This window comes from Nicotiana sylvestris, chromosome 7, assembly GCF_000393655.2.
Source record: "Nicotiana sylvestris chromosome 7, ASM39365v2, whole genome shotgun sequence".
NCBI lineage: Eukaryota > Viridiplantae > Streptophyta > Magnoliopsida > Solanales > Solanaceae > Nicotiana > Nicotiana sylvestris.
In genome coordinates this window covers 111,963,600-111,983,826 of record NC_091063.1, presented here as the reverse complement: position 1 = coordinate 111,983,826, position 20,227 = coordinate 111,963,600, and the positions used below count along the sequence as shown (strand labels likewise).

At 40.0% G+C, this 20,227-nt stretch overlaps 1 protein-coding gene across 1 annotated transcript; it reads right to left on the bottom strand.

Annotated features, from left to right (window-relative positions):
- Positions 1 to 1,024: 1,024 nt before the first annotated feature.
- Positions 1,025 to 1,402, bottom strand: LOC138873628 (uncharacterized). Its single transcript, XM_070152101.1, has one exon. It carries the CDS (start codon positions 1,400 to 1,402, stop codon positions 1,025 to 1,027), a length of 378 nt encoding a protein of 125 aa, XP_070008202.1.
- Between the last annotated feature and the right edge of the window lie 18,825 nt (positions 1,403 to 20,227).

The window sequence follows — 20,227 nt, the reverse complement described above, 5'->3', positions numbered from 1 at the left end:
TGAATCAGGTCAGGTGTAGTTCAATTTACATCATATAGGAAAGCATAAAAATTACACATAGTAACGTTTGACTGCATCTGAGTTGATAGGCTTTGGCTAGACATCTCCGTCCATTTCTGCGAGTATGAGGGCTCCTCCTGTCAGAACCCGATGAACCATGTATGGACCCTGCCAGTTGGGAGAGAACTTCCCTTTGGCTTCATCTTGATGAGGAAAATTTTTCTTTAACACCAGCTGCCCTAGTGTGAATTGTCTTGGCTTGACTCTTTTGTTGAAGGCTTTGGACATTCTATTCTGATAGAGTAGATCATGGCAAACTGCGTTCATTCTCTTTCCGTCTATAAAGTCTAGTTGCTCATAATGAATTTTTACCCATTATGCGTCGTCGAGCTCAGCTTCTTGTATGATCCTTAGGGAAGGAATTTCCACTTCGGTGGGAATGACTGCCTCTGTACCATAAACCAGCAATAGGGGGTTGCCCCAGTCGATGTGCAGAATATGGTGCGATATCCCAATAGAGCGAATGACAACTTTCCGTGCCACTACTTGTGCTTTTCTATCGTTTTCCTTAGTATCTTTTTGATATTCTTGTTCGCGGCCTCTACAGCCCCGTTTATCTGAGGTTTGTAGGCTGTAGAATTCTTGTGTCGGATCTAGAAGGTTTCACACATAGCTTTCATCAAGTCACCATTGAGGTTGAAACCATTATCAGTAGTGATTGACTCTGGAATCCTGAATCAGCAAACGATGCAGTCGCGGACAAAGTCTGCCACGACTTTCTTGGTTACTGCTCTAAAAGATGCTGCTTCGACCCATTTGGTGAAACAGTCGATTGCTACCAAGATAAATCTGTGTCCATTGGAAGCAACGGGCTCGATTTGTCCAATAACATCCATCCCCCAAGCGGCGAACGTCCATGGTGAGCTTGTTGCATTAAGCTCATTTGGAGGTACCTTTATCATGTCTGCATGTATATGGAAACGATGGCATTTCTGGACATACTGGATGTAGTCTGTCTCCATCGTCATCCAAAAGTAACCAGCTCAGAGTATCTTTTTGCTAAGACAAAACCGTTCATATGCGGACCACAGGTCCAAGTGTGAATTTCTTCTAGTAGCCTGGATACTTCCTTTGTGTCGACATACCTTAATAGTCCCAAATCAGGAGTCCTCTTATACAAGATTCCTCCGCTGTGAAAGAAATTATTGGACAACCTCCAAAGTGTGTGTTTCTGAGTAGGATTTGCAAGTTTTGGGTATTCTACTTTTGCCCAATATTCTTTGATATCATGAAACCAAGGTTTTCCATCTGCCTCTTCTTCAACATAGGCACAATAAGCTAGCTGATCATGGATCTTTACTGGAATGGGATCAATGAAGTTTTTGTCTGGATGTTGTATCATGGATGATAGGGTAGCCAATGCATCGGTGAACTCATTCTAGACTCTGGGAACATGTTGGAACTCCGTCTTCGCGAACCTCTTTCTCAATTCCTATACGTGATATAGATACGAGAGTATCTTGGAGTTCTTGGTTGCCCATTCTTCTCGTACCTGGTGTATAAGCAAGTCTGAATCTCCAATCACTAACAACTCTTGAATGTTCATGTCAATAGCCATCTTGAGCCCTAGGATGCAGGCTTCATACTCGTCCATGATGTTGGTGCACGGGAATCTGAGTATGGCGAACAGCGGATAATGCTAACCGGTTTCCGATATGAGGACTGCTTCTATGCCAACTCCCTTGATGTTTGTTGCCCCGTCGAAAAACATTCTCCAACCATCATAGGATTCTGCAATATCTTCTCCTATGAATGATACCTCTTCGTCAGGAAAATATGTTTTTAGAGGTTCGTATTCTCCATCCACGGGGTTCTCAGCAAGGTGATCTGCTAGTGCCTGTCCCTTGATTGCCTTCTAAGTTACGTAGACAATGTCAAATTCACTCAACAAGATTTGCCACTTGGCCAGCTTTCCAGTGGGCATGGGCTTCTAAAAGATGTACTTCAGATGATCCATCCTTGATATGAAATATGTCGTATAGGCACAGAAGTAGTGCCTCAGCTTCTAAGCTACCCAAGTCAAAGCACAACAAGTGCATTCTAATAGAGAATATCGGGCCTCGTACGGGGTGAACTTCTTGCTGAGATAATAGATGGCCTGCTCCTTCCTCCCTATTTCGTTATGCTGCCCCAGAACGCAGTCGAAAGCTCCATCCGATACTGCAAGGTAGAGTAATAAGGGTCTACCTGGCTCAGGCAGGAGTAAGACTGGTGGTGTTGACAAGTATTCCTTGATTCTGTCAAAGGCTTTTTAGCAGTCATCAGTCCATTTGATAGCGGCGTTCTTCTTTAACTTCTTAAAGATTGGCTCATAGATAACTATAGACTGTGTTATGAACCGGGTGATATAGTTAAGTCTTCCCAAGAAACTCATTACGTCCTTCTTGTTCTTTGGCGGTGGCAATTCTTGAATAGCTTTGACTTTCGATGGATCCAGTTCTATTTCTTGGCGACCTAAGTAATTTTCCAATTGGAACCCCAAATGCACACTTTGCGGGATTCAGTTTTAGGTTGTACCTTCGCAGTCTATTGAAGAACTTCCTCAAATCTTCCCTGTGATCGGTGGCTTTCTTGGACTTAATGATGACATCATCTACATATACCTCAATCTCCTTGTGTATCATATCGTGGAAAATAGTGGTCATGGCCTCATGTAGGTGGCCCCTACATTCTTTAACCCAAATGGTATCATCTTGTAATAATACATTCCCCACGGCGTAATGAAAGCCGTTTTCTCAGCATCTTCTTCATCCATCCAGATTGGATGATAACCAGCGAAATAATCTACAAACGATTGCAACTCATGCTTGGCGCAATTTTTGATCAGGATGTGTATGTTTGGCAAAGGGAAGTCGTCTTTCGGACTGGCCCAGTTGAGATCCCGAAAGTCGACATATACTCTAACCTTCCCATCCTTCTTCGGTACTGGAACGATGTTGGCTAACCATGTCGGGTATTCTACTACCCTGAGAACCTTAGCTTCGACCTGCTTAGTGACTTCTTCCTTGATTTTTAGAGTCATATCAGGGTTGAACTTTCCGAGCTTTTGCTTTACCGGTGGACATGTTGGATCGGTTGGCAGTTTGTGAGCCACAATAGATGTACTCAGACCAGTTATGTCATCATACGACCAGGCAAATATGTCCTCATATTCTCTTAGAAATTCTGTATATTCCGTTTTTTCTGATGGCGATAAGTGAACATTGATTCATGTTTCTTTGACGTTTTCTGCATCTCCCAGGTTAACAATTTTTGTAGTATATAGGTTGGACTTAGGTCTATTCTCAAAGTTCTCAACTTCTTTGACAATATTCTCTGGTATGTCATCTTCCTCTGAATCATTGTCCGTTTGTTGTGTTGTCTCATTGCATGTTACAGTCATTGGTTCATCAAGATAAGTAATAGTAATGATGTGTAAGTAAAGTAATGAGAGAAATAATAATGAGTGTTGATTCATAAGAAAAGTCAAAATGTTTTGATAAATTGCATAATTGTTTTGAACATTGAAGATCTTATTGCGGGAATTAAAAATGCGAGAAGAAAATCATTTAGTAAATAAAAATAGTGCATGATACTTATTTTAGCCTTGCTACCCCGAGGCTCGCCGAGCTCTGGTCGTCCTGATGGTCCAGTTATTGAGGCATGCCCCTCTGCTTACAGCTTGTATGGAAGGGCCTTCCTCCCCCTCCTCCTTGAGAACAACACAACGGTCTATGTCATTGTCTTCTAGGAATAAGTTCTTTACCGCTGCAGTGCTTCCTCTTCTTCTGACCCATAGATAACATCGGTCGGTTGGAAAGTTTGCTCTAAATGTGGTATTGGCTGCTCTAGCGGATAGTAAGGACCGCGCCATGGTGGCGACCAGTTGTTGGATTCTTCCCAAGTGTACTCGTATCCCAGACCGAAAGTGGTGTCGTGTTTCTTGAGTTTTTGGGCTTAGCGATTCCTTGGATATTCTTTCCGAGTCCTTTGCTAGGTTCGTACCCACTCCAATTTAGTATACTCTCGATCATATTATCCCACCATTTGTCTTTGTCAACAGCATTTACCCGTTCGATGTGATGATAAGTCTTTCCACCTAGCTTCCTTCTTCCCTCGATTGACGAAATAGTCTGGCAACTGTATATAGGGTTGCTACCATCGCCGTGAATGATCACCTCCTGGTGATTCTATTCAAATTTTACCACCTGATGCAGTGTTGATGCTACGGTCCCAGCAGCATGAATCCATGGTCGTCCCAACAACAAATTGTAAGATACTGGCAGGTCTATTACTTGGAAATCAACATCGAACCAAGTTGGCCCCATTTGTAAACACAGACTAATTTCCCCAATAGTGGACCTCTAGGAACCGTAGAAGGCTTTCACATTTATGGCTCCATCCTTTATTTGGTGCAGTCCCTTGCCCAACTTCTTGAGTGTTACCAGCGGACAAATATTGAGATGAGAACCCCCGTCGATCAAGATCCTGGTGATAAAGTAGTCCTCGCATTGCACAGTGATTTGCAGTGCTTTGTTGCGACCCAACCCTTCAGGTGGCAGCTCATCCTCATGAAAAGCAATTTTATGACTTTTCAATACCTGTCCTACCATGTTGGCCATTTCCCCGCAGTGATGTTGCTTGGCACGTACACTTCACTCAGCACCCTCAATAGAGCATTCTTGTATGCCTCAGAATTTTGTAGCAAAGCAAGGATGGAAATTTGAGCCGGTGTTTTGTTCAACTGGTCGATGACCGTGTATTCCTTGGCCTGTATCTTTCTCCAAAGATCGTTTGGACCTGTCTCAATGATGGATGACTGGTTAGAGGCCTGCTTGCTTGACTCAGCTAGGTGTTCCGGGGTATAGACCCTACCAGTTCTCGTCATACCCTATGCGGCAACAGTTTCCTCGAACCTAACCTTGCTTTTCCTCCTTGCATCGGCTCTATAGTCCCATGGTATAGCCTTTGTATGGAATGGTGTCATGGTCGACATCACCACTCGGATCGGCGTGGGTATCTTTACTCCGAACGGAGCGTGTACCTTGGGCAGTAAAACTGCAACTTTGAATGGTGTATGTGCATTTGCTAGAGACACAAATTCGACCTCAATTAGCACTGGTATTTTTGCAGATGGCGTTGTTTCAAACTTAAGTAGCACAAACATATTTACCTCAGTGTCCCCAGAGGGATGCATCTGGACTACAATCGGATTAAGAGTAACTATTGGCTTCTTTGGGTCATCACCCTTTGCGGTCAACCTGAATGATCCCTCGGGATCCCAATTATCCTTTGTTTCAATCATGTGAACACCTCAACCCTTGTGGTCTGGTAGAGGATTATTGTAGACATTCGGAGCGGGTTCCTTCGCCACAATAGTCTTGTTGTCAATCAAAGCCTGGATCTTATCTTTCAAAGTGCGACATTTGTCGATGGTGTGTCCTTTCATGCTAGAATGGTGCGCACAGGATTTGTTTGGGTTAACCCACTGAGAGGGGTTATCAGGGGTTGCAGCAGGGATGGGGGTAATATAACCAGCAGCTTTGTGTGTCTCGTACAACTGGTCAATAGGTTTAGCAATGGTTGTGTATTGTTTAAGAGGTCTGCAGTCAAAATTTGGTCGAGGTCTAGGGAAGTTTTGGCGTGCGGGAGGTGATTGGTAGTGGGATGGATGAGTATTGTAGGCTTGGTAAACATGTGTGGGTTAGAAATATATGGGTGAAGTAGGCTGATATGTAGGAGGCGGAGGTGATTGATAAGTGGGTGGTGGAGTTTGGTAGGAGGGTGAGGTTGCTTGGTAGTTTGGATTACGCTGATATGTGAGTGGAGGAGTTGGGTAAATTTTGTATTTGACAGGAGATTTGGTTCTCTATGTAACCATTACGGCTCCTATGTCCCTTTTCTTGGACACACCACTAGACTGTAAGGCCTCATTGGTAACTTGCAAGGCCTCGAAGTTCGTAACCATACCGCTTTTGATGCCTTCTTCGATCCTTTCACCTAGCTTGATAATGTCAGAAAATTTATGGCTCTCAATCAACATTAGCCTTTCATAATACTGCGGGTCCTGAACCTGGACAAAGAATTTGTTCATCTGTTCCTCCTCTAAGGCAGGTCTGACCTTAGTAGCTTCGGACCTCCAGCAAGTAGCATACTCACAAAATGTTTCTGTGGGCTTCTTCTTTAGATTCTGAATGTAGAACACATCCGGCGCATTCTCTGTATTGAACCTGAACCTATCCATAAAGTCGGACGCCATGCCTACCCAGCTCGACCATTTCTTTGAATCTTGGCTAATATACCAGGACAAATCATCTCCTTTCAGGCTCCTCATGAAAAGTTTCATGCGGATTCTCTCGTCTTTCCCTACTCCAACTAGCTTGTCATAGTAAGTTCTCAAATAGACCCTTGGATTTCCTGTACCATCAAACATTTCAATTTTCGAAGGTTTGTACCCCTCGGGTAGTTCGACATCGGGCTGTATGCAAAGATCTTCAAAGTTCAGCCCCTCAATCCCCTTGCTTCCTTCAACGTCTTGAATCCGGCTAGTCAATTTCTTAAGTTCCCCAGCCAGGTTCCTGATGAGCCAGTGTTTATCATCAGACTCGGGTGTGTTTGAGATGGGTTGGGTGGATTGTGGCATAGTCTCCACATAGATGGGGGTATTATGGTGGGTGTGGAGTTTTGGGGTTCTGGGATGGGTAACGGGGTGTTGTTTCAGGTATAGTAGGTGTTGTAGTGGTGGTGAGGAGCGGGATGGTTTTGTTTCTTTGGGATGTTCTGTGAAGGTGTAGGGTTCTGAGTGTTTGAGAAAATGATATCTGGAGTGGTGAGGGAAAATGACAAATTTTCCAGATTCCGGACCTGATCAAGTTCTTCTTGAAATTTCAGTAGTTTTTGTTCAAGTTGGGATGCATATTCCTTAGGGATCAAAGTACTATGACCATGAGTGACCTCTATCCGTTCAGTTGAGTTTTCCTTTCTGGCGTTGTTCAAATCTTCCATCTTCCCTTTGTTCTTGTATTTGACAAGACTAAGAGGAGGAGTGGGTGGAGGGCCCTTGGATCTCGTGGAATAGGATGATGTTGCCAGAGTGCACGAACTAACCTTTGGGTAGGGGAATAATAAAACAAAAAGTAAAAACAAAAAGGTAACTAAGTTAGTGAGGGTTATAAAAAGCATTGCAATATTTAAACACATAGTGCGAAATGTAAAACGTGTCCTAATTTGGAACCTCTTTGTGCCCAAGGTAGGCCTAGCGATAAATTGATTTGGAAAAATTAGGATGCTAAATGCCTCATTTTATTGATAAAGATAGACGAATCCCAAATTGACACTAAGTAAACAGGAAATGAAAATCATTAATGGCCATTGGCCATATTACAATTTATAAAGCGAAATGATAAACTCCTATTTATTTGGTCCCAGAAGGACCTTCCTCAGGTTGAACGCTCTCGTTAATCAAATCCTCCAATTTCAGTAGGTTCACCAGTAAAAATGCCTTTGCCAGGTGTTCTCCTTCGTTTCCCTCAGTGTTTTGGCAGTCGGTGACTCTCTTCCTTACTTTTTCTTCCGACTCCAGCAAACTGTATTCCAGATATTCCAACTTTTTGCTAGCTTTGGAGACCCTCTCCTTCCACTCATTGATTTGGTCATTCGATGGAAGACTCTTCCACCAGTCTAGCAAGAGTGAGGGTATGCTAACCATATCGAAGCTGGGGACCTCGTTCTTCATTTTCTTCAAAACAAAAGGGTTAAGACCATACCCCCACCGGACTCGACTATTTAATGTCAACAATTAGCATGAAGCATTTAGTTCTCCAAATAAATGAATAGAATGTTGTCACATCCGTTTGGGTTTAGGAAACCCAGTGGACTTTGGTCAAGGCTATCTTAAAGGGTCATTATGTGGACAACATAACTGACCCGACTAGGTTTGACCATGTTGCATGCACAACTTGAATAGAGTAAGGTTTCTATGAGGTTCTAGACTGGTACCCTTGAGCGGACAACTCAAAGGGGAAAGGAATGGAACCGTCGACTACACCGTTGATCGACTGGTTTTACCGTAAATACGCCTTTTTCGAATTTAGGGGGTGATAATATCGGAAGAGCGCAACCACTCATCATAAGCGTTGCTATGGGATTTGTTTGGCACGAGTGGAATATGGTGTTGAGCATGATTATGAAATAATTAAAAACATGTTGTCACATATTTGCACGTTTAAGAAAGCAGTAAATACAACAGTTTCATAATTTTACAGCAGTAGTAAAGGAAAGAAACAAAAAGACAAGTCAGTTTTGCAATCGAAAATGGGAATTGAATGTTTAAAGGAATTCAACAAGTAATAACACATAAATTCACAATAATAGTCTGAAAAGGTAAAATCCTAAAAGTCCCCAGCAGAGTCGCCATGCTGTCGCGCCCCCTTTTTCTCACGAAATTGGGTTTATGACATTTGGAAGGACAACTCGTTCCTTTTGGTAACTAGGTTTTTGCATTTGAAGAGTCGCCACCTAATGATTAAGGTGCATAAAGACACCAATAGAGATTCAGTTCTAAGTTTGTTTAGGTAACCAGAGATTGGATAAGGGCTTGAAATTATCCCAAGGGAAAGTGTTAGGCACCCCTCAAGATCCACTAGTGTGGTTCCCAGCTAGACAATTATTGTGAATTTGGAGTGCAATTAACATATAAGCAGATAAGGCTCAAATAAGAGGGGATTTCAATGCACAATGGTTTGAAAGTAAAAAATGTTTGAAAGAGCAATTAAAAGAGCTGATTTTAAATAAGGAGTTACAATGCTTAAAAAAGAAGAGGGGAATAAAGAAAGGGGGTCATAGGTTTACAAAAAATATGGATCACATCAATACAATACCCGATAATCACTCCTCAAAAGAGGGGTTACGCGTGGCATTAGCGCACCAGTCATCATATCCATATCTACCATTCCCACCCCATTAAGGTATTACAACACGGATTGGTCTCAATTACTATTGCATGTTATTACCCATCTCATTCCTATCAATCCCGGAGGCACTTAGGACTACTATTCCTAAAGGGAAGGGATATTAGGCTGATTGGTTTCAAAGGATAAAAATCTAATGTGACATACAAAAACAAATAATATGGCATATAAAGGGGAAGCAAGTAAACAGACAAAAGGCTCATGTGTACCTCCTCAAAACGAAAGCACATAACTAGCATGATTTGCACATACTTTTTAGGTCTGATTTAAACCACATAAAGATGAGGGAAGTTAATTATTGAGGCAGATTAGTTTAGTACATAACTCAGATAAGAAGTTTGAATCAGGCTTGCCTGCTGGTTGTAACAACTAACAAAGGCGGATTCAATTTTACAGTTATTACTCTAAATCTTGCCTAAGTGTTTTGACAGGGTCCCATAGGCATGATATCTACTTAATTCAGAAGGTGGTGAAACAGTGATAACTCAAAACATACTTCTTGAAATCCTATAGACATGTTTGCTAAACCTTATTGAAACTAAGGGAAATATTAAACAGAGGTTCAGAATAGACTAATTTAAATTAGACCTGTTCCAAATTCTGCAGATGATAGTATCTACTATTACTGACTCTAATCCACATGGGCATGATATCTAACATTGAATGTTAATGGAACAACTCAAATTTAATTACGAACCCCTATAGGCATGATTTCTATGCGCTACTGATTTTGGCATGCTACTTGGTTATAACCAAATGGGCCCTAAAAAATCATGATATCTAAACGGTGACAAATGTGCAGAATTTTAGATAATCCCTATAGGCAGGTTATCTAGATGTGATGTTGAACAAGTAAGTCCTATAGACATTATTTCTAAATGTAATGTGAATATGCAGAATTGGAGCGGTCCTATAGGCATGTTTTCTAAATGGGATTTGAACAAGTAGAGAATGTAGTCCTATAGGCATGTTTTCTACCTTTGAGCATGAATAATTTCCCAACCTTTTTTTCACTAGCCAGCCCCAAATGTTCATTACAAATTATTACAAACTAGGAATAATAAATTACAAAAAAGTACAAAGAAAAGTTACAACCAGAGGAAGCCTGATTATTGACTTCCTCTCTAAGTTATGAGATAAACCAACTCAAAATACCATTGATCCAAAGCCTTTCTCAGCCTTGAGTGTGTTAGATTTCCCTAAGGACCTCAATAGGACCCCAGGAAATGCTCACACCCAAATTCCATAACCAGAATAGGGACAAGTGTAGTGTGGAAATGCCAGCCCTTATGTGTCCAAGTTCAGAGGGAGCTCATGGGTCCCAAGGCAAGGCTCACATGAGGGGGGGGCGGAACTTAAGTCTAAGAAGAGAGTGAAAAGTGCATAAACTGAGTTCTAAGAACTTAGGGAATAAAGGAGAGGGAAAAGGTGAGGGGAGTCAGCCATTAACACTTCAAAGAATTGATAACTTCACACAAAGGGGCAGGGGATTAGGAATCCATTGCAAGGGGGCCTATATACTTAGACATAGGTTAATTTTGGGCAAGCACAACAATAGGGAGTGTTGACATGCTTGTAAATCAACCAGAACACACAACATATAAGGGTAACATGGAGGTTATGATCATAGCAGGATCAAGTTTGGGTCATGTTCAGCAATATTCAATGTTGTCATCCCCCAAACTAACCACAAGTATTAATCACATTGGGGTAGGGATTTGAGATTCATAGTACATTGATTCAGAACAAGAGAAAGGAAATTACAACATGCTAAATAATGGTACTGAATTAAATACAAGTAGCAGGCATATAAGAATGCAAAATCAGTAAGTAAGTGTTGTTGTTGGTGCTGAAAAACTTAATTAGAACATACCAGTCAAAGAAGCAAAGTGCAGTAAAGAAAAGTAGCAAGATTTCGAAATATAGCCTTGGCTTTCAACCGGCTAAACAGGTAGTACCACAAGTAGTAGTAAAGCAAGAAAGAGTGTTTGAGTGTAAGTGTGAGTTCAGAACTAAAAGTGTCCGTGTTTGAAAGAGAAGAAGTAACGGGTATTTATAGTTTTTTTGAAAACGAGTAAGAAAGAGGTAATAAGCTACAAACATGGAAACAATCATGATTTAGAATCTATTATACAAGTGATTGCCCTTAATTAAGGGGTTATTTTCTTAACGGGTAGTGACAGGTTCGAAAGAAGGAAAACAATCAATTAAAAAGCAGGCTGAAAGTTGCCATAAAAGAAGTGGTAAAATAACAAGTATGCAATTCGAGTCTAGGTACAGAGATACTCTAATTTTGGAAAGGATTCAGTAAGGCAAAACAGGAAAGAAATCAATTAACCTTAATAGGCGAGTAAAATCAGAATCTCACAAAGGAGAAGTTTAAACTTAGTCACGAGTTTGAAAATTAGTCAAAGAAGGAGACTCAGCATATAAATAGGGTGCATAAACATTATACATGCGAGGCTAGGCCTGTTGGCAAGAAGAAATAGCACACAACAGTAGCACAAAAGTTCAGTAGATAGCAATATTCAAAGCATGACAGTCCAATAGGTCAAGTAGTGAAGAAAACATAGAGTATCAAAAGCATGCGAAGGTCTCACAGTAGCAGGTGAGGAAAGACACTTTAGAAAAATTAGGGTTTCGAGCATATTTGAGTTTTAGAGAAGATAGAAACCTAGCAATACGAAGAATCACACAAAAGGAGCAAAAGATTTCGAAATAAAGAACTTCAAATTGAGTCATGCACTTAAACGAACAGTATCAGACCCAAAACCCTGGGATTTTCAACAATAGGAGAGTTTTAAAAGAGAATAAGCAAACAAATCGGACAAAACTCAGGCAAACAAACATTCGTTTAGTAAATAGTTAAAAGAAATTGGGGGTTTTAACATGCAAACTCAAGTAGAAGAATGATATAAGCAATCATAGCCAAACATGTCAAAGAATCAGAGAAACATTTTGAAATAACTTAACAGAAACCCTAATCGGAAAGATAAGGGGGTTTGAAAGCAGAGTTTTAAAAGAAAATTTGAGAAAAGGACTTAGAAGTTCAGAGCAAACATAGATCTAAAACAGATATAAAAAGAAATCGAAGGAACCTTAAAGGCTAAGGTTTTAGAAGAACCCCAAGTGGTGAGAAAGGCTTTGAAAACCAACGATCTAAGCAGGAGAGTCAAGAGTCTGACTCGAATAGTCATGGCTGGCCAGAGAAAAAGTCGGAGATGACTGGAGAACAGCCATGAACTGCAATCGAACAAGCCTGAACCAAGATCATTTGAGATCTAGCCTCGAAACCATAATAATCGAGCATGTAGAAGCCATGGGAAGTGGATATAGGTCTCCGATGACTTTGGGAACCATAGATTTGGGGAGGTATTAGGGTTGTAGTTGATGGCGACGGCTAGGGTTTGAGAGGATTTGAGAGAGAGTTGAGAGAGAAGGTGATTCAGAGGCGGCGGAATTTGGAAGTGAGGCTAGGGTTAGGGGTCATTTGAATTAAAAAGGCAAGGATGGTTGTTAGCCGTTGATCTAAATGATCAACGGCCTGGATCAAAATGGGCGAGTGGGCGTGTTATGAAGATGGGTTTGGGTCGGATTAAATCGGAATTGGGTCGGGGGTTCAAATGGTTTCAATTGAGTTCAATTGGGGGTCAGAATTGGGCTATAATCGAAATGAAATTGGGTTAACATTTAAATAGCCAATTTTTCCTATTTAATTTATAAAAAATAATAAATTAAATTCTGGAAATAAATTAAAGTTACCAAAATAATTTATAGCACATAATTAACTATTTAAAAATGCCAGACCTAATGTTTATGAATATAAACGTAATTAATCTTAGAAGAAGCTAATGTTGTAATTATATACAATTTAACTTTAAAAATACTAAATGACTTTTTAAAAATATGCAAAAATTATATTATCTATATTTTAGCATAAATATGAGAATGCAATAAATGAATCACCAAAATGATAATTTTGGGAATAATTATTGGTTTTTTATGGATAAAATAGGGCAATAAATCGATTTACAAATCTTTAAAAATTAAGGAAAAATAATAAAATATTTGGACATACTTATATATGCATACATATGCTATTTTGAAAGTATTTTTTATATTAAAATATACAGGGAAAAATTGGGTATCAACAAGGTTTATTATCGATATTCGGTTGTTCTGAGCAACTGCTGTGATTAGAAGTTATCGCTACGAGTGTTTGAGCTATGTGGTATATCATGTAATTGCATCTGAGGTTGTAGGTATGGTTTGTTACAATTTTTTCGGACTTATTCAGAGTATAAATGTGAGATTCTGATCTTATAGATGATTTCGGAAGTGGAAATTTGGTTCTAAGGTTTATGGGATAGGTTATATTGTGAAATTTCAGTTATGTTGTATTATCGGACCTATATGGGATAGGGTGTTGTGGGATCACCCCCGGGTATATGCATGGTAAGGTTTCATAGTGGTTTGATGGTTTTCGGAACAACTCTCGGTACGTTCGAGGACGAACATATATTTAAGTGAGGGAGGACGTAACGACCCGACCGGTCATTTTGAGAAATTGCATTTCACTTGCCAGTTCTCGGGCATGAATAGCCATGTGTGATTTATTATGACTCATGTAAATCATCGGTTTTGGTTTTCAGGATAATCGGAATATATTTGGAAGAACAATTCTCGGTTTGAAGCTTTAAATTTGAAAGATTTGACAAAGTTTTGACTTCTTAGTATTCGATCTCGGATTTGTATTTTTATGTTTGGTTATCTCCGTCAGGTTATTTTTGACTTAGGGGCGCATACAGAATAGAATTTGGAGGTCCGTGGAAGATTTAGGCTTGAATTGGCGAAATTTGAATTTGGCATTTTCAGGTCGGGCAGTGGAAATTTTGATATCTGGGTTGGTATGGAATCTCGAAAGTTGGAGTAGGTTCATAGTGTCATTTGTGACGTGTGTGCAAAATTTCAGGTCATTCGGATGAGGTTTGATAAGTTTCGACGTCGTTTGTGAAATTTGGAAGTTTATAAATCTTTAGGCTTGAATCCGATGGTGATTCGATGTTTTGATGTTGTTTTGAGTGTTCCGAGGGCTGGAACAAGTTTGAATTATGTTATGGGATATGTTAGCATATTTGGTTGAGGTTCCGAGGGCCCCAGGTGTATTTCAGATGCTCAACGGGACATATTTGGACTTAAAGAGTTAGTAGATTTTTGTTGGTTTTATGTTGCAGAGGATTTGTTCTATGCGATCGCCAACTTGGGTCTGCGATCGTGAAGGTCTATGAAGTTGGCTACTGCGAACGCGTGGCTGAGGTCTCATTTGCGTAATGTTGGGTCTTAGCTGAGGTTGATGGTCTGAGGTCTCATTCAGAGAAGTGATTGGGGTAAGTGTTCTTCACTTAATTTTGGTTAAATTCCATGATTGTATCTTGATTTTTATCATATAAATTGGAAATTTGGGGTGAAAATTGGGGGGGGGGATGGAAGAGAATTGGAGAGATGATTTTTGGGATTTGAATGGGCATTTGATGTCGGATTTTGATGATTTTGGTATGTATAGACTCATGAGAGGATAAGGATTCTATTGATGTGATTTTTATTGGATTCTGAGATGTGGGCCCGGGGGTTAGGTTTGGCCAATTTCGGGATTTTGAGTTTAAATTTATAATTTTCGCGTGGGCTTTGTCCCTTTGGCATGTATTGATGATATGATTCTGATTTTGGATAGATTCGAGGTGATTTGAGGCTGAGTCGAGAGGCAAGGGCATTTCAAAGTAGATTTTCGTTCGGTTTAAGGTAAGTAATGATTGTAAATATTGTCCTGAGGGTATGAAACCCCGGATTTTACATTGTTGTGCTACTTTGAGGTGACACACACGCTAGATGACGAGTGTGGGGTCATGCACCGTTGGGGATTGTGACTTAGTCCATCCCATACGATTGTTAAGTCACGTACTTGATTGAAAACCTTTTTGATATCAGTATGTTTTGGAAAGTATTGCTGTGTTTCGGGCGGAATGCCATTATTGGGCCTCGTGCCAATTGTTTTGGACCCTTATGGGGCTTTTTTACTACTATTCCTCACTGTTTTGACTTAATATTTGTACTTAGTGATGTTGTGTTTTACTGATTTCATAACTCAGCCTTATTTAATCAGTTTTGATACTATAAATGATATTTTTGGGTTGAACGCCTTGTTTTATTGATAGTCCGAGTGGCTTGTGAGGTTGATGGCTGAGAGAGAGGCCGAGGGTCTAATTGTGAGGTTGATGATTGAGAGAGAGGCTAAGAGCCTAGTTGTGAAGGTTATATAATTATGGATCAGGCTGCACGCTGCAGCGATATAGCGCTTGGGCTGTAGGTGCCCCTTCGGAGTCTGCACACCCCTAGTGAGCGCAGTCGACTATATATATGGATCAGGATGCACACTGCAGTGATATATGCATCGGGCTGCACGCCACAACAGTTATTATATAGTACCTATTGAGCGTGAATGCTAAGTGTGAGCGCTGATTGATAACAGTTGAGTCATGAGTGACTGAGAGGCTTGCCCGATGGGCTATATATACATGTATATGAGTGATGCTTTGCCTAAGGGGCTTGTTTTATGAAATTACTATTTTTACTCAGCTTTATACTGAGCCTCTATTGAAAATGTTAAACAAATGTTTTGAACAACTTTCATTGAGACTGAAATTTTTACGAGATGTTTGGAATTAAATTGCTGATTTGGTTTTTTTATTTCCATTGAGATTTTCATGTTATGTGATGTATATGAATGACTGTGGGGTTTGCTAGAAGGGATGTTTATGATTTATTTTTGCCCGAGGGGCCGATTAAGATTTTCATCACTTTCACTATAAACTACATTGAACCTCTATTGAAACTGTTAAAAAGTTATTTTTCAAAGGATTTTACTGAAATGGGAGTTTAACGAGATGATTTGATTTGTATCCTGTTTTTTGGAAACATATTGTACCTGCTGTTGTGATATGACGTATATTACGTGATTTCTTACTGCTCAGTCTTTATTTACTTTTATTACTTACTGAGTTGGCATACTCACATTACTCCCTGCACCTTGTGTGCAGATTTAGGTATTTCTGAGCGTTCAGCAGCTTCTGTGTAGTTTCCGGAGTTAGCAAGGTAGTTGCACGGCGTTCGCAGCCCTGCCCTTCTTCTTCCTATCCTAATACTTTATATTTCAGACTTAATTTGTATTAAACAGATGTTGAGTTGTACTTAGTGGCTCATGACTAGTGACACCAGATTCGGGCTTTGTTGATTGTATTTTCGCACTTATTTCCGTGTATTTCTCTTAATAATTTAAAATGAAAGAATTGAGACTTAATCTATTTAGAAAAGAGTAAATTTTACAAAAGATCTTCCATGTGGTTCGTGTTGTTTCGGTTGGCCTAGTACTATGATAGGTGTCATTATGATCGGGGTATTTGGAGTCGTGACACACTTTTTAATGTAATCGAGAGAGGCATAACTTGTGATATTGTTTGCATTAAATTTTGTTGGTTGAATTCATTAATTCTTCGTAGTAATGGAAAGAGTCTAGTTGAATTGGTGATTAAACTTAGTTAGGAGGATAATCGAGAGAAGTCCTCTTAAAGACCAATTCACTACGAATTCTTGCATATATTCATGTACTTAAAAATTAGTTCATCTTGTGAGGTTGAGGCTTAATCGAGAGAGGAGTTTCTACTAAACAATTGAATTAATAACTAAGTGAATTCGAGAGACTCACTTGAACATTAGAAGTGAATTATCTAGAGTTAGATCCTAAACACATGTCTTGCATCTATCCTATCAACCCTATCTTTTCCCAATTGATAAACTTCTTTGCTCATTACTTGGGTCGACTGTCATTAGCCAATAGTTTAGATTCTTAGTTAATTTTAGTTTAACTCACATAGTTCTCAACTGCTAATCATCTTGGATAGCAATTGAACTATAAACTACAAAAATATTGTTCAACTCTAATCCCTGTGGAGACGATATTATAATTTACTATATTTGACTAGCGAGCATATTTAGGTGTATGTTTTAAGCTCGTCAAATTTTGGCGCCGTTACCGGGAATTGGCAATCAATAGTGTTTGAAATAGTTTGTAGTGCTAATTCAGGAATGTTTCTTTTTATTTTATTTTCTCTGTTTTACGCTGGGTGTTCTTTGACTGTGTGCATGCTATAGGTTAGATTGGCGCATGACTCGATCTTCTGGGAAAGAAGTGCAACCATACGAACCAGAAATCGAGAAACAACTGCGATAGTTGAGGAAGGAAAGAAATATCCCTGAGAAAATAGAGAAGATTAGGCAATCCTTAACCAAAGAAGATATGGCTGGAGATGATAATAATGTTCATTTGGCTACGAGAGAGGTAGCCCAACTTAGAGAGAACGCTGCAAGGGATGATGAAGAAGCAGCACTGAGAGAGGCACGCTTATGAAGAGGAGAAGGCTCTATGAGTGGCTCAGAATCAGCCCTTGGGTGCAGACCAATACGGAAACGTAGCCCCTGGCCAAGGAGAACACTTGGCAATTATGCTAGACCAGTCTACAACCAAGGTTTATCAAGTGTGAGACCACTTCCAATTGTATCAAATAATTTCGAATTGAAGCAAAGGTTGCTCCAAACCCTCCAAAATAGTTGTGTCTTTAGAGGAAAGATGAACAAAGATCCAAACAATCATCTGATGGACTTCGAGTAGATCATGAATCCCTTTCAGTATAATGGTGTGTCATAAGATGTTGTTTATCTAAGGACATTCCCTTCACACTTAAAGATGATGCAAAGCATTGGCTTTGAAGCTTGCCCCAGGGATTGATTAGAACATGGGAGGAGATGACCAGAAAATTTCTTGCTAAATATTTCTCCTCAGCTAAAACGAGCAAGTTTAGAAGAGAAATCAATAACTTCTGCCAGAACAAGACTGAGACCATGTTTGAAGTTTGGGAGAGGTTTAAGGAGATATTACGAAAGTGTCAACACAGCGGAATTGAACTCTGGATGCAACTCCAGCACTTTTGGGATAGTTTGACACCAACCTCACGCAAAACATTGAGCAATGCATATGGAGGTCAATTGAGGAAAAAGACTCCAGAGGAGACAGTCACTATTCTTGATGAGTTGTCTGAAGATGCAAATCAGTGGCCCTTTGAAATTGAAGTGTGCACTAATTCGGGCGCGTGGAATAGGTCCCGACTTCGATTCAAACCTCGACTAGAGATTCAGGAAAGTTTCCTCTACCTTATGATTTTTAATTGTGTGTCATGGGGACATCCCACAACTTAAAGTGTGGGGTGGGGGATATTTGTATGTTCTATGTATACTAGTTAGATTTTGCTTTTTAGTAGTTAGAAAAAAATGAAAAAAACATAAATTTTCTGAAATTTCCGACATTTCCCGACGATGGATATCATTCGACAGGTTTCTTGAGAGATTAAAGTGGAAAGCAAAATACAAAAAGATTTTATCGTGTAGGATAGTGTATTAATTCCCCCTTGGTTTTTCTCTGGACCGCGGTTCTTTTTCAAGGGTTTTGTTTGAACTGGGAGTAGTTAGTTTTTATTTTTGTTAGAAGTAGGAAACCTTATGCTATGAGTTGAAAAGAAAACAATATCTCTTAACTTTGTTATGCCTTGAGAATAGTGAGTGATGTAGTTGTGGCGCTTAGGTTCAGTTTTTAACTCTTGTATAAGTACCTTAAATTGTATGATCTTAACTTTGTTTAACTGTTTTGACTAAAGTGTCTTGACAAACCAATTGTGACGACCCGACTGGTCGTCTTAAGAATTAACGCCCTGATCCCCTATTAACTACTTTCCTCGTGTTTATTTCTGCTATTTTGATTTGCCGGGATGTTCAGTTTCGAGTTTCAGAGAGTTTTGGGACACCTAGTCCCTAAATGAGAGCTTAAGTGTTGGAAAGTTGACCGTAGTCAAAACAATGCGAAGACGACCTCGGAATGGAATTCTGATGGTTCCGTTAACTCCATTGGGTGATTTCAGGCTTATGAGCGTGTTCGGATTGTGTTTTGGAGATCCGTAGCTAATTTAGGCTTGAAATGCCGAAAGTCAAATTTTGAAGTTTCCGGTTCGATAGTGAGATTTTGATCCGAGGGTTAGAATTGAATTCTGGAAGTTGGAGTAGCTCTGTAGCGTTGAATGTGATGTGTGTGCAAAGTATCAGGTCATTCGGCGAGCTTTGATAGACTTTTTGATCGAAAGCGTATTTTTAGAGTTTTGGAGTTCTTAGGCTTGAATCCGTGGGTGATTCGTCATTTTGATGTTGTTTTAGGTGTTTTAAGGATTGTTATAAGTTTGGATAGTGGTATTAGACTTGTTTGTGTTTTTGGTTGAGGTCCAGGGGGAGGGGGGAGGGATGATTTCGGAAGGTTATCGGAAGGATTGAGAGTTGTTTGAGCAGCTGAAGCTGCTGGTCTTCTATCACAACCGCACCTGCGATTGGGTCCCGTAGGTGTGTAGCCTCAGAAACGTCGTTCGTCATCGCAGAAGCGGAATTGGGCAGGAGTAGCAGAATCTACAGATGTGGGAGATTTACCATAGAAGCGGTATCACATCTGCGAATGGGGAATCGCAGGTGCGGAAACAGGCTGAGTTAGTGATTGTCACAGATGCGACCGTTGGTCCACAAAAGCGAGACCGCAGAAGCAGAAACATATAAATTCTTGCCTTCGCGAATTTTAGTCATTTTCACCTCTTTTCAAACGGGAAGAAGCCTTGGGGAGCATTTTCAAAAGGGATTTTCAGAGGAGTTCATTGGAGTAAAGTATTTGGTTAAACTCGTTATTGGAATGATTTTTATCATTTTAAGCATGAAAAATTAAAGCAAAATCAGTTGTAAATTGGGGGTTAGGGCTTAACTAATTAGAGACCTTTGAGTGATGATTTGAGGGACCATTTAGGTCCAATTTTGGTACTTTTGGTATGACTGAACTCGGGAGAGTGTGAGGATTATGGAAATGTAAATTTTACTTGATTCCGAGATGTGGGCCCGAGGGGCATTTTGGTCATTTTACCTAATTTCGCGTATTATCTTAGAATTTAATTGTAGAATCAATTACTTGAAGTGTTATTTACATTATGAAATTGAATTGAATTGATTTGGGCCATTTGGAGTCGAGTACTCGTGGCAAGAACATAGTCTCGGGTTGATTTTGAGCTAGTTCAAGGTAAGTGGTTTGC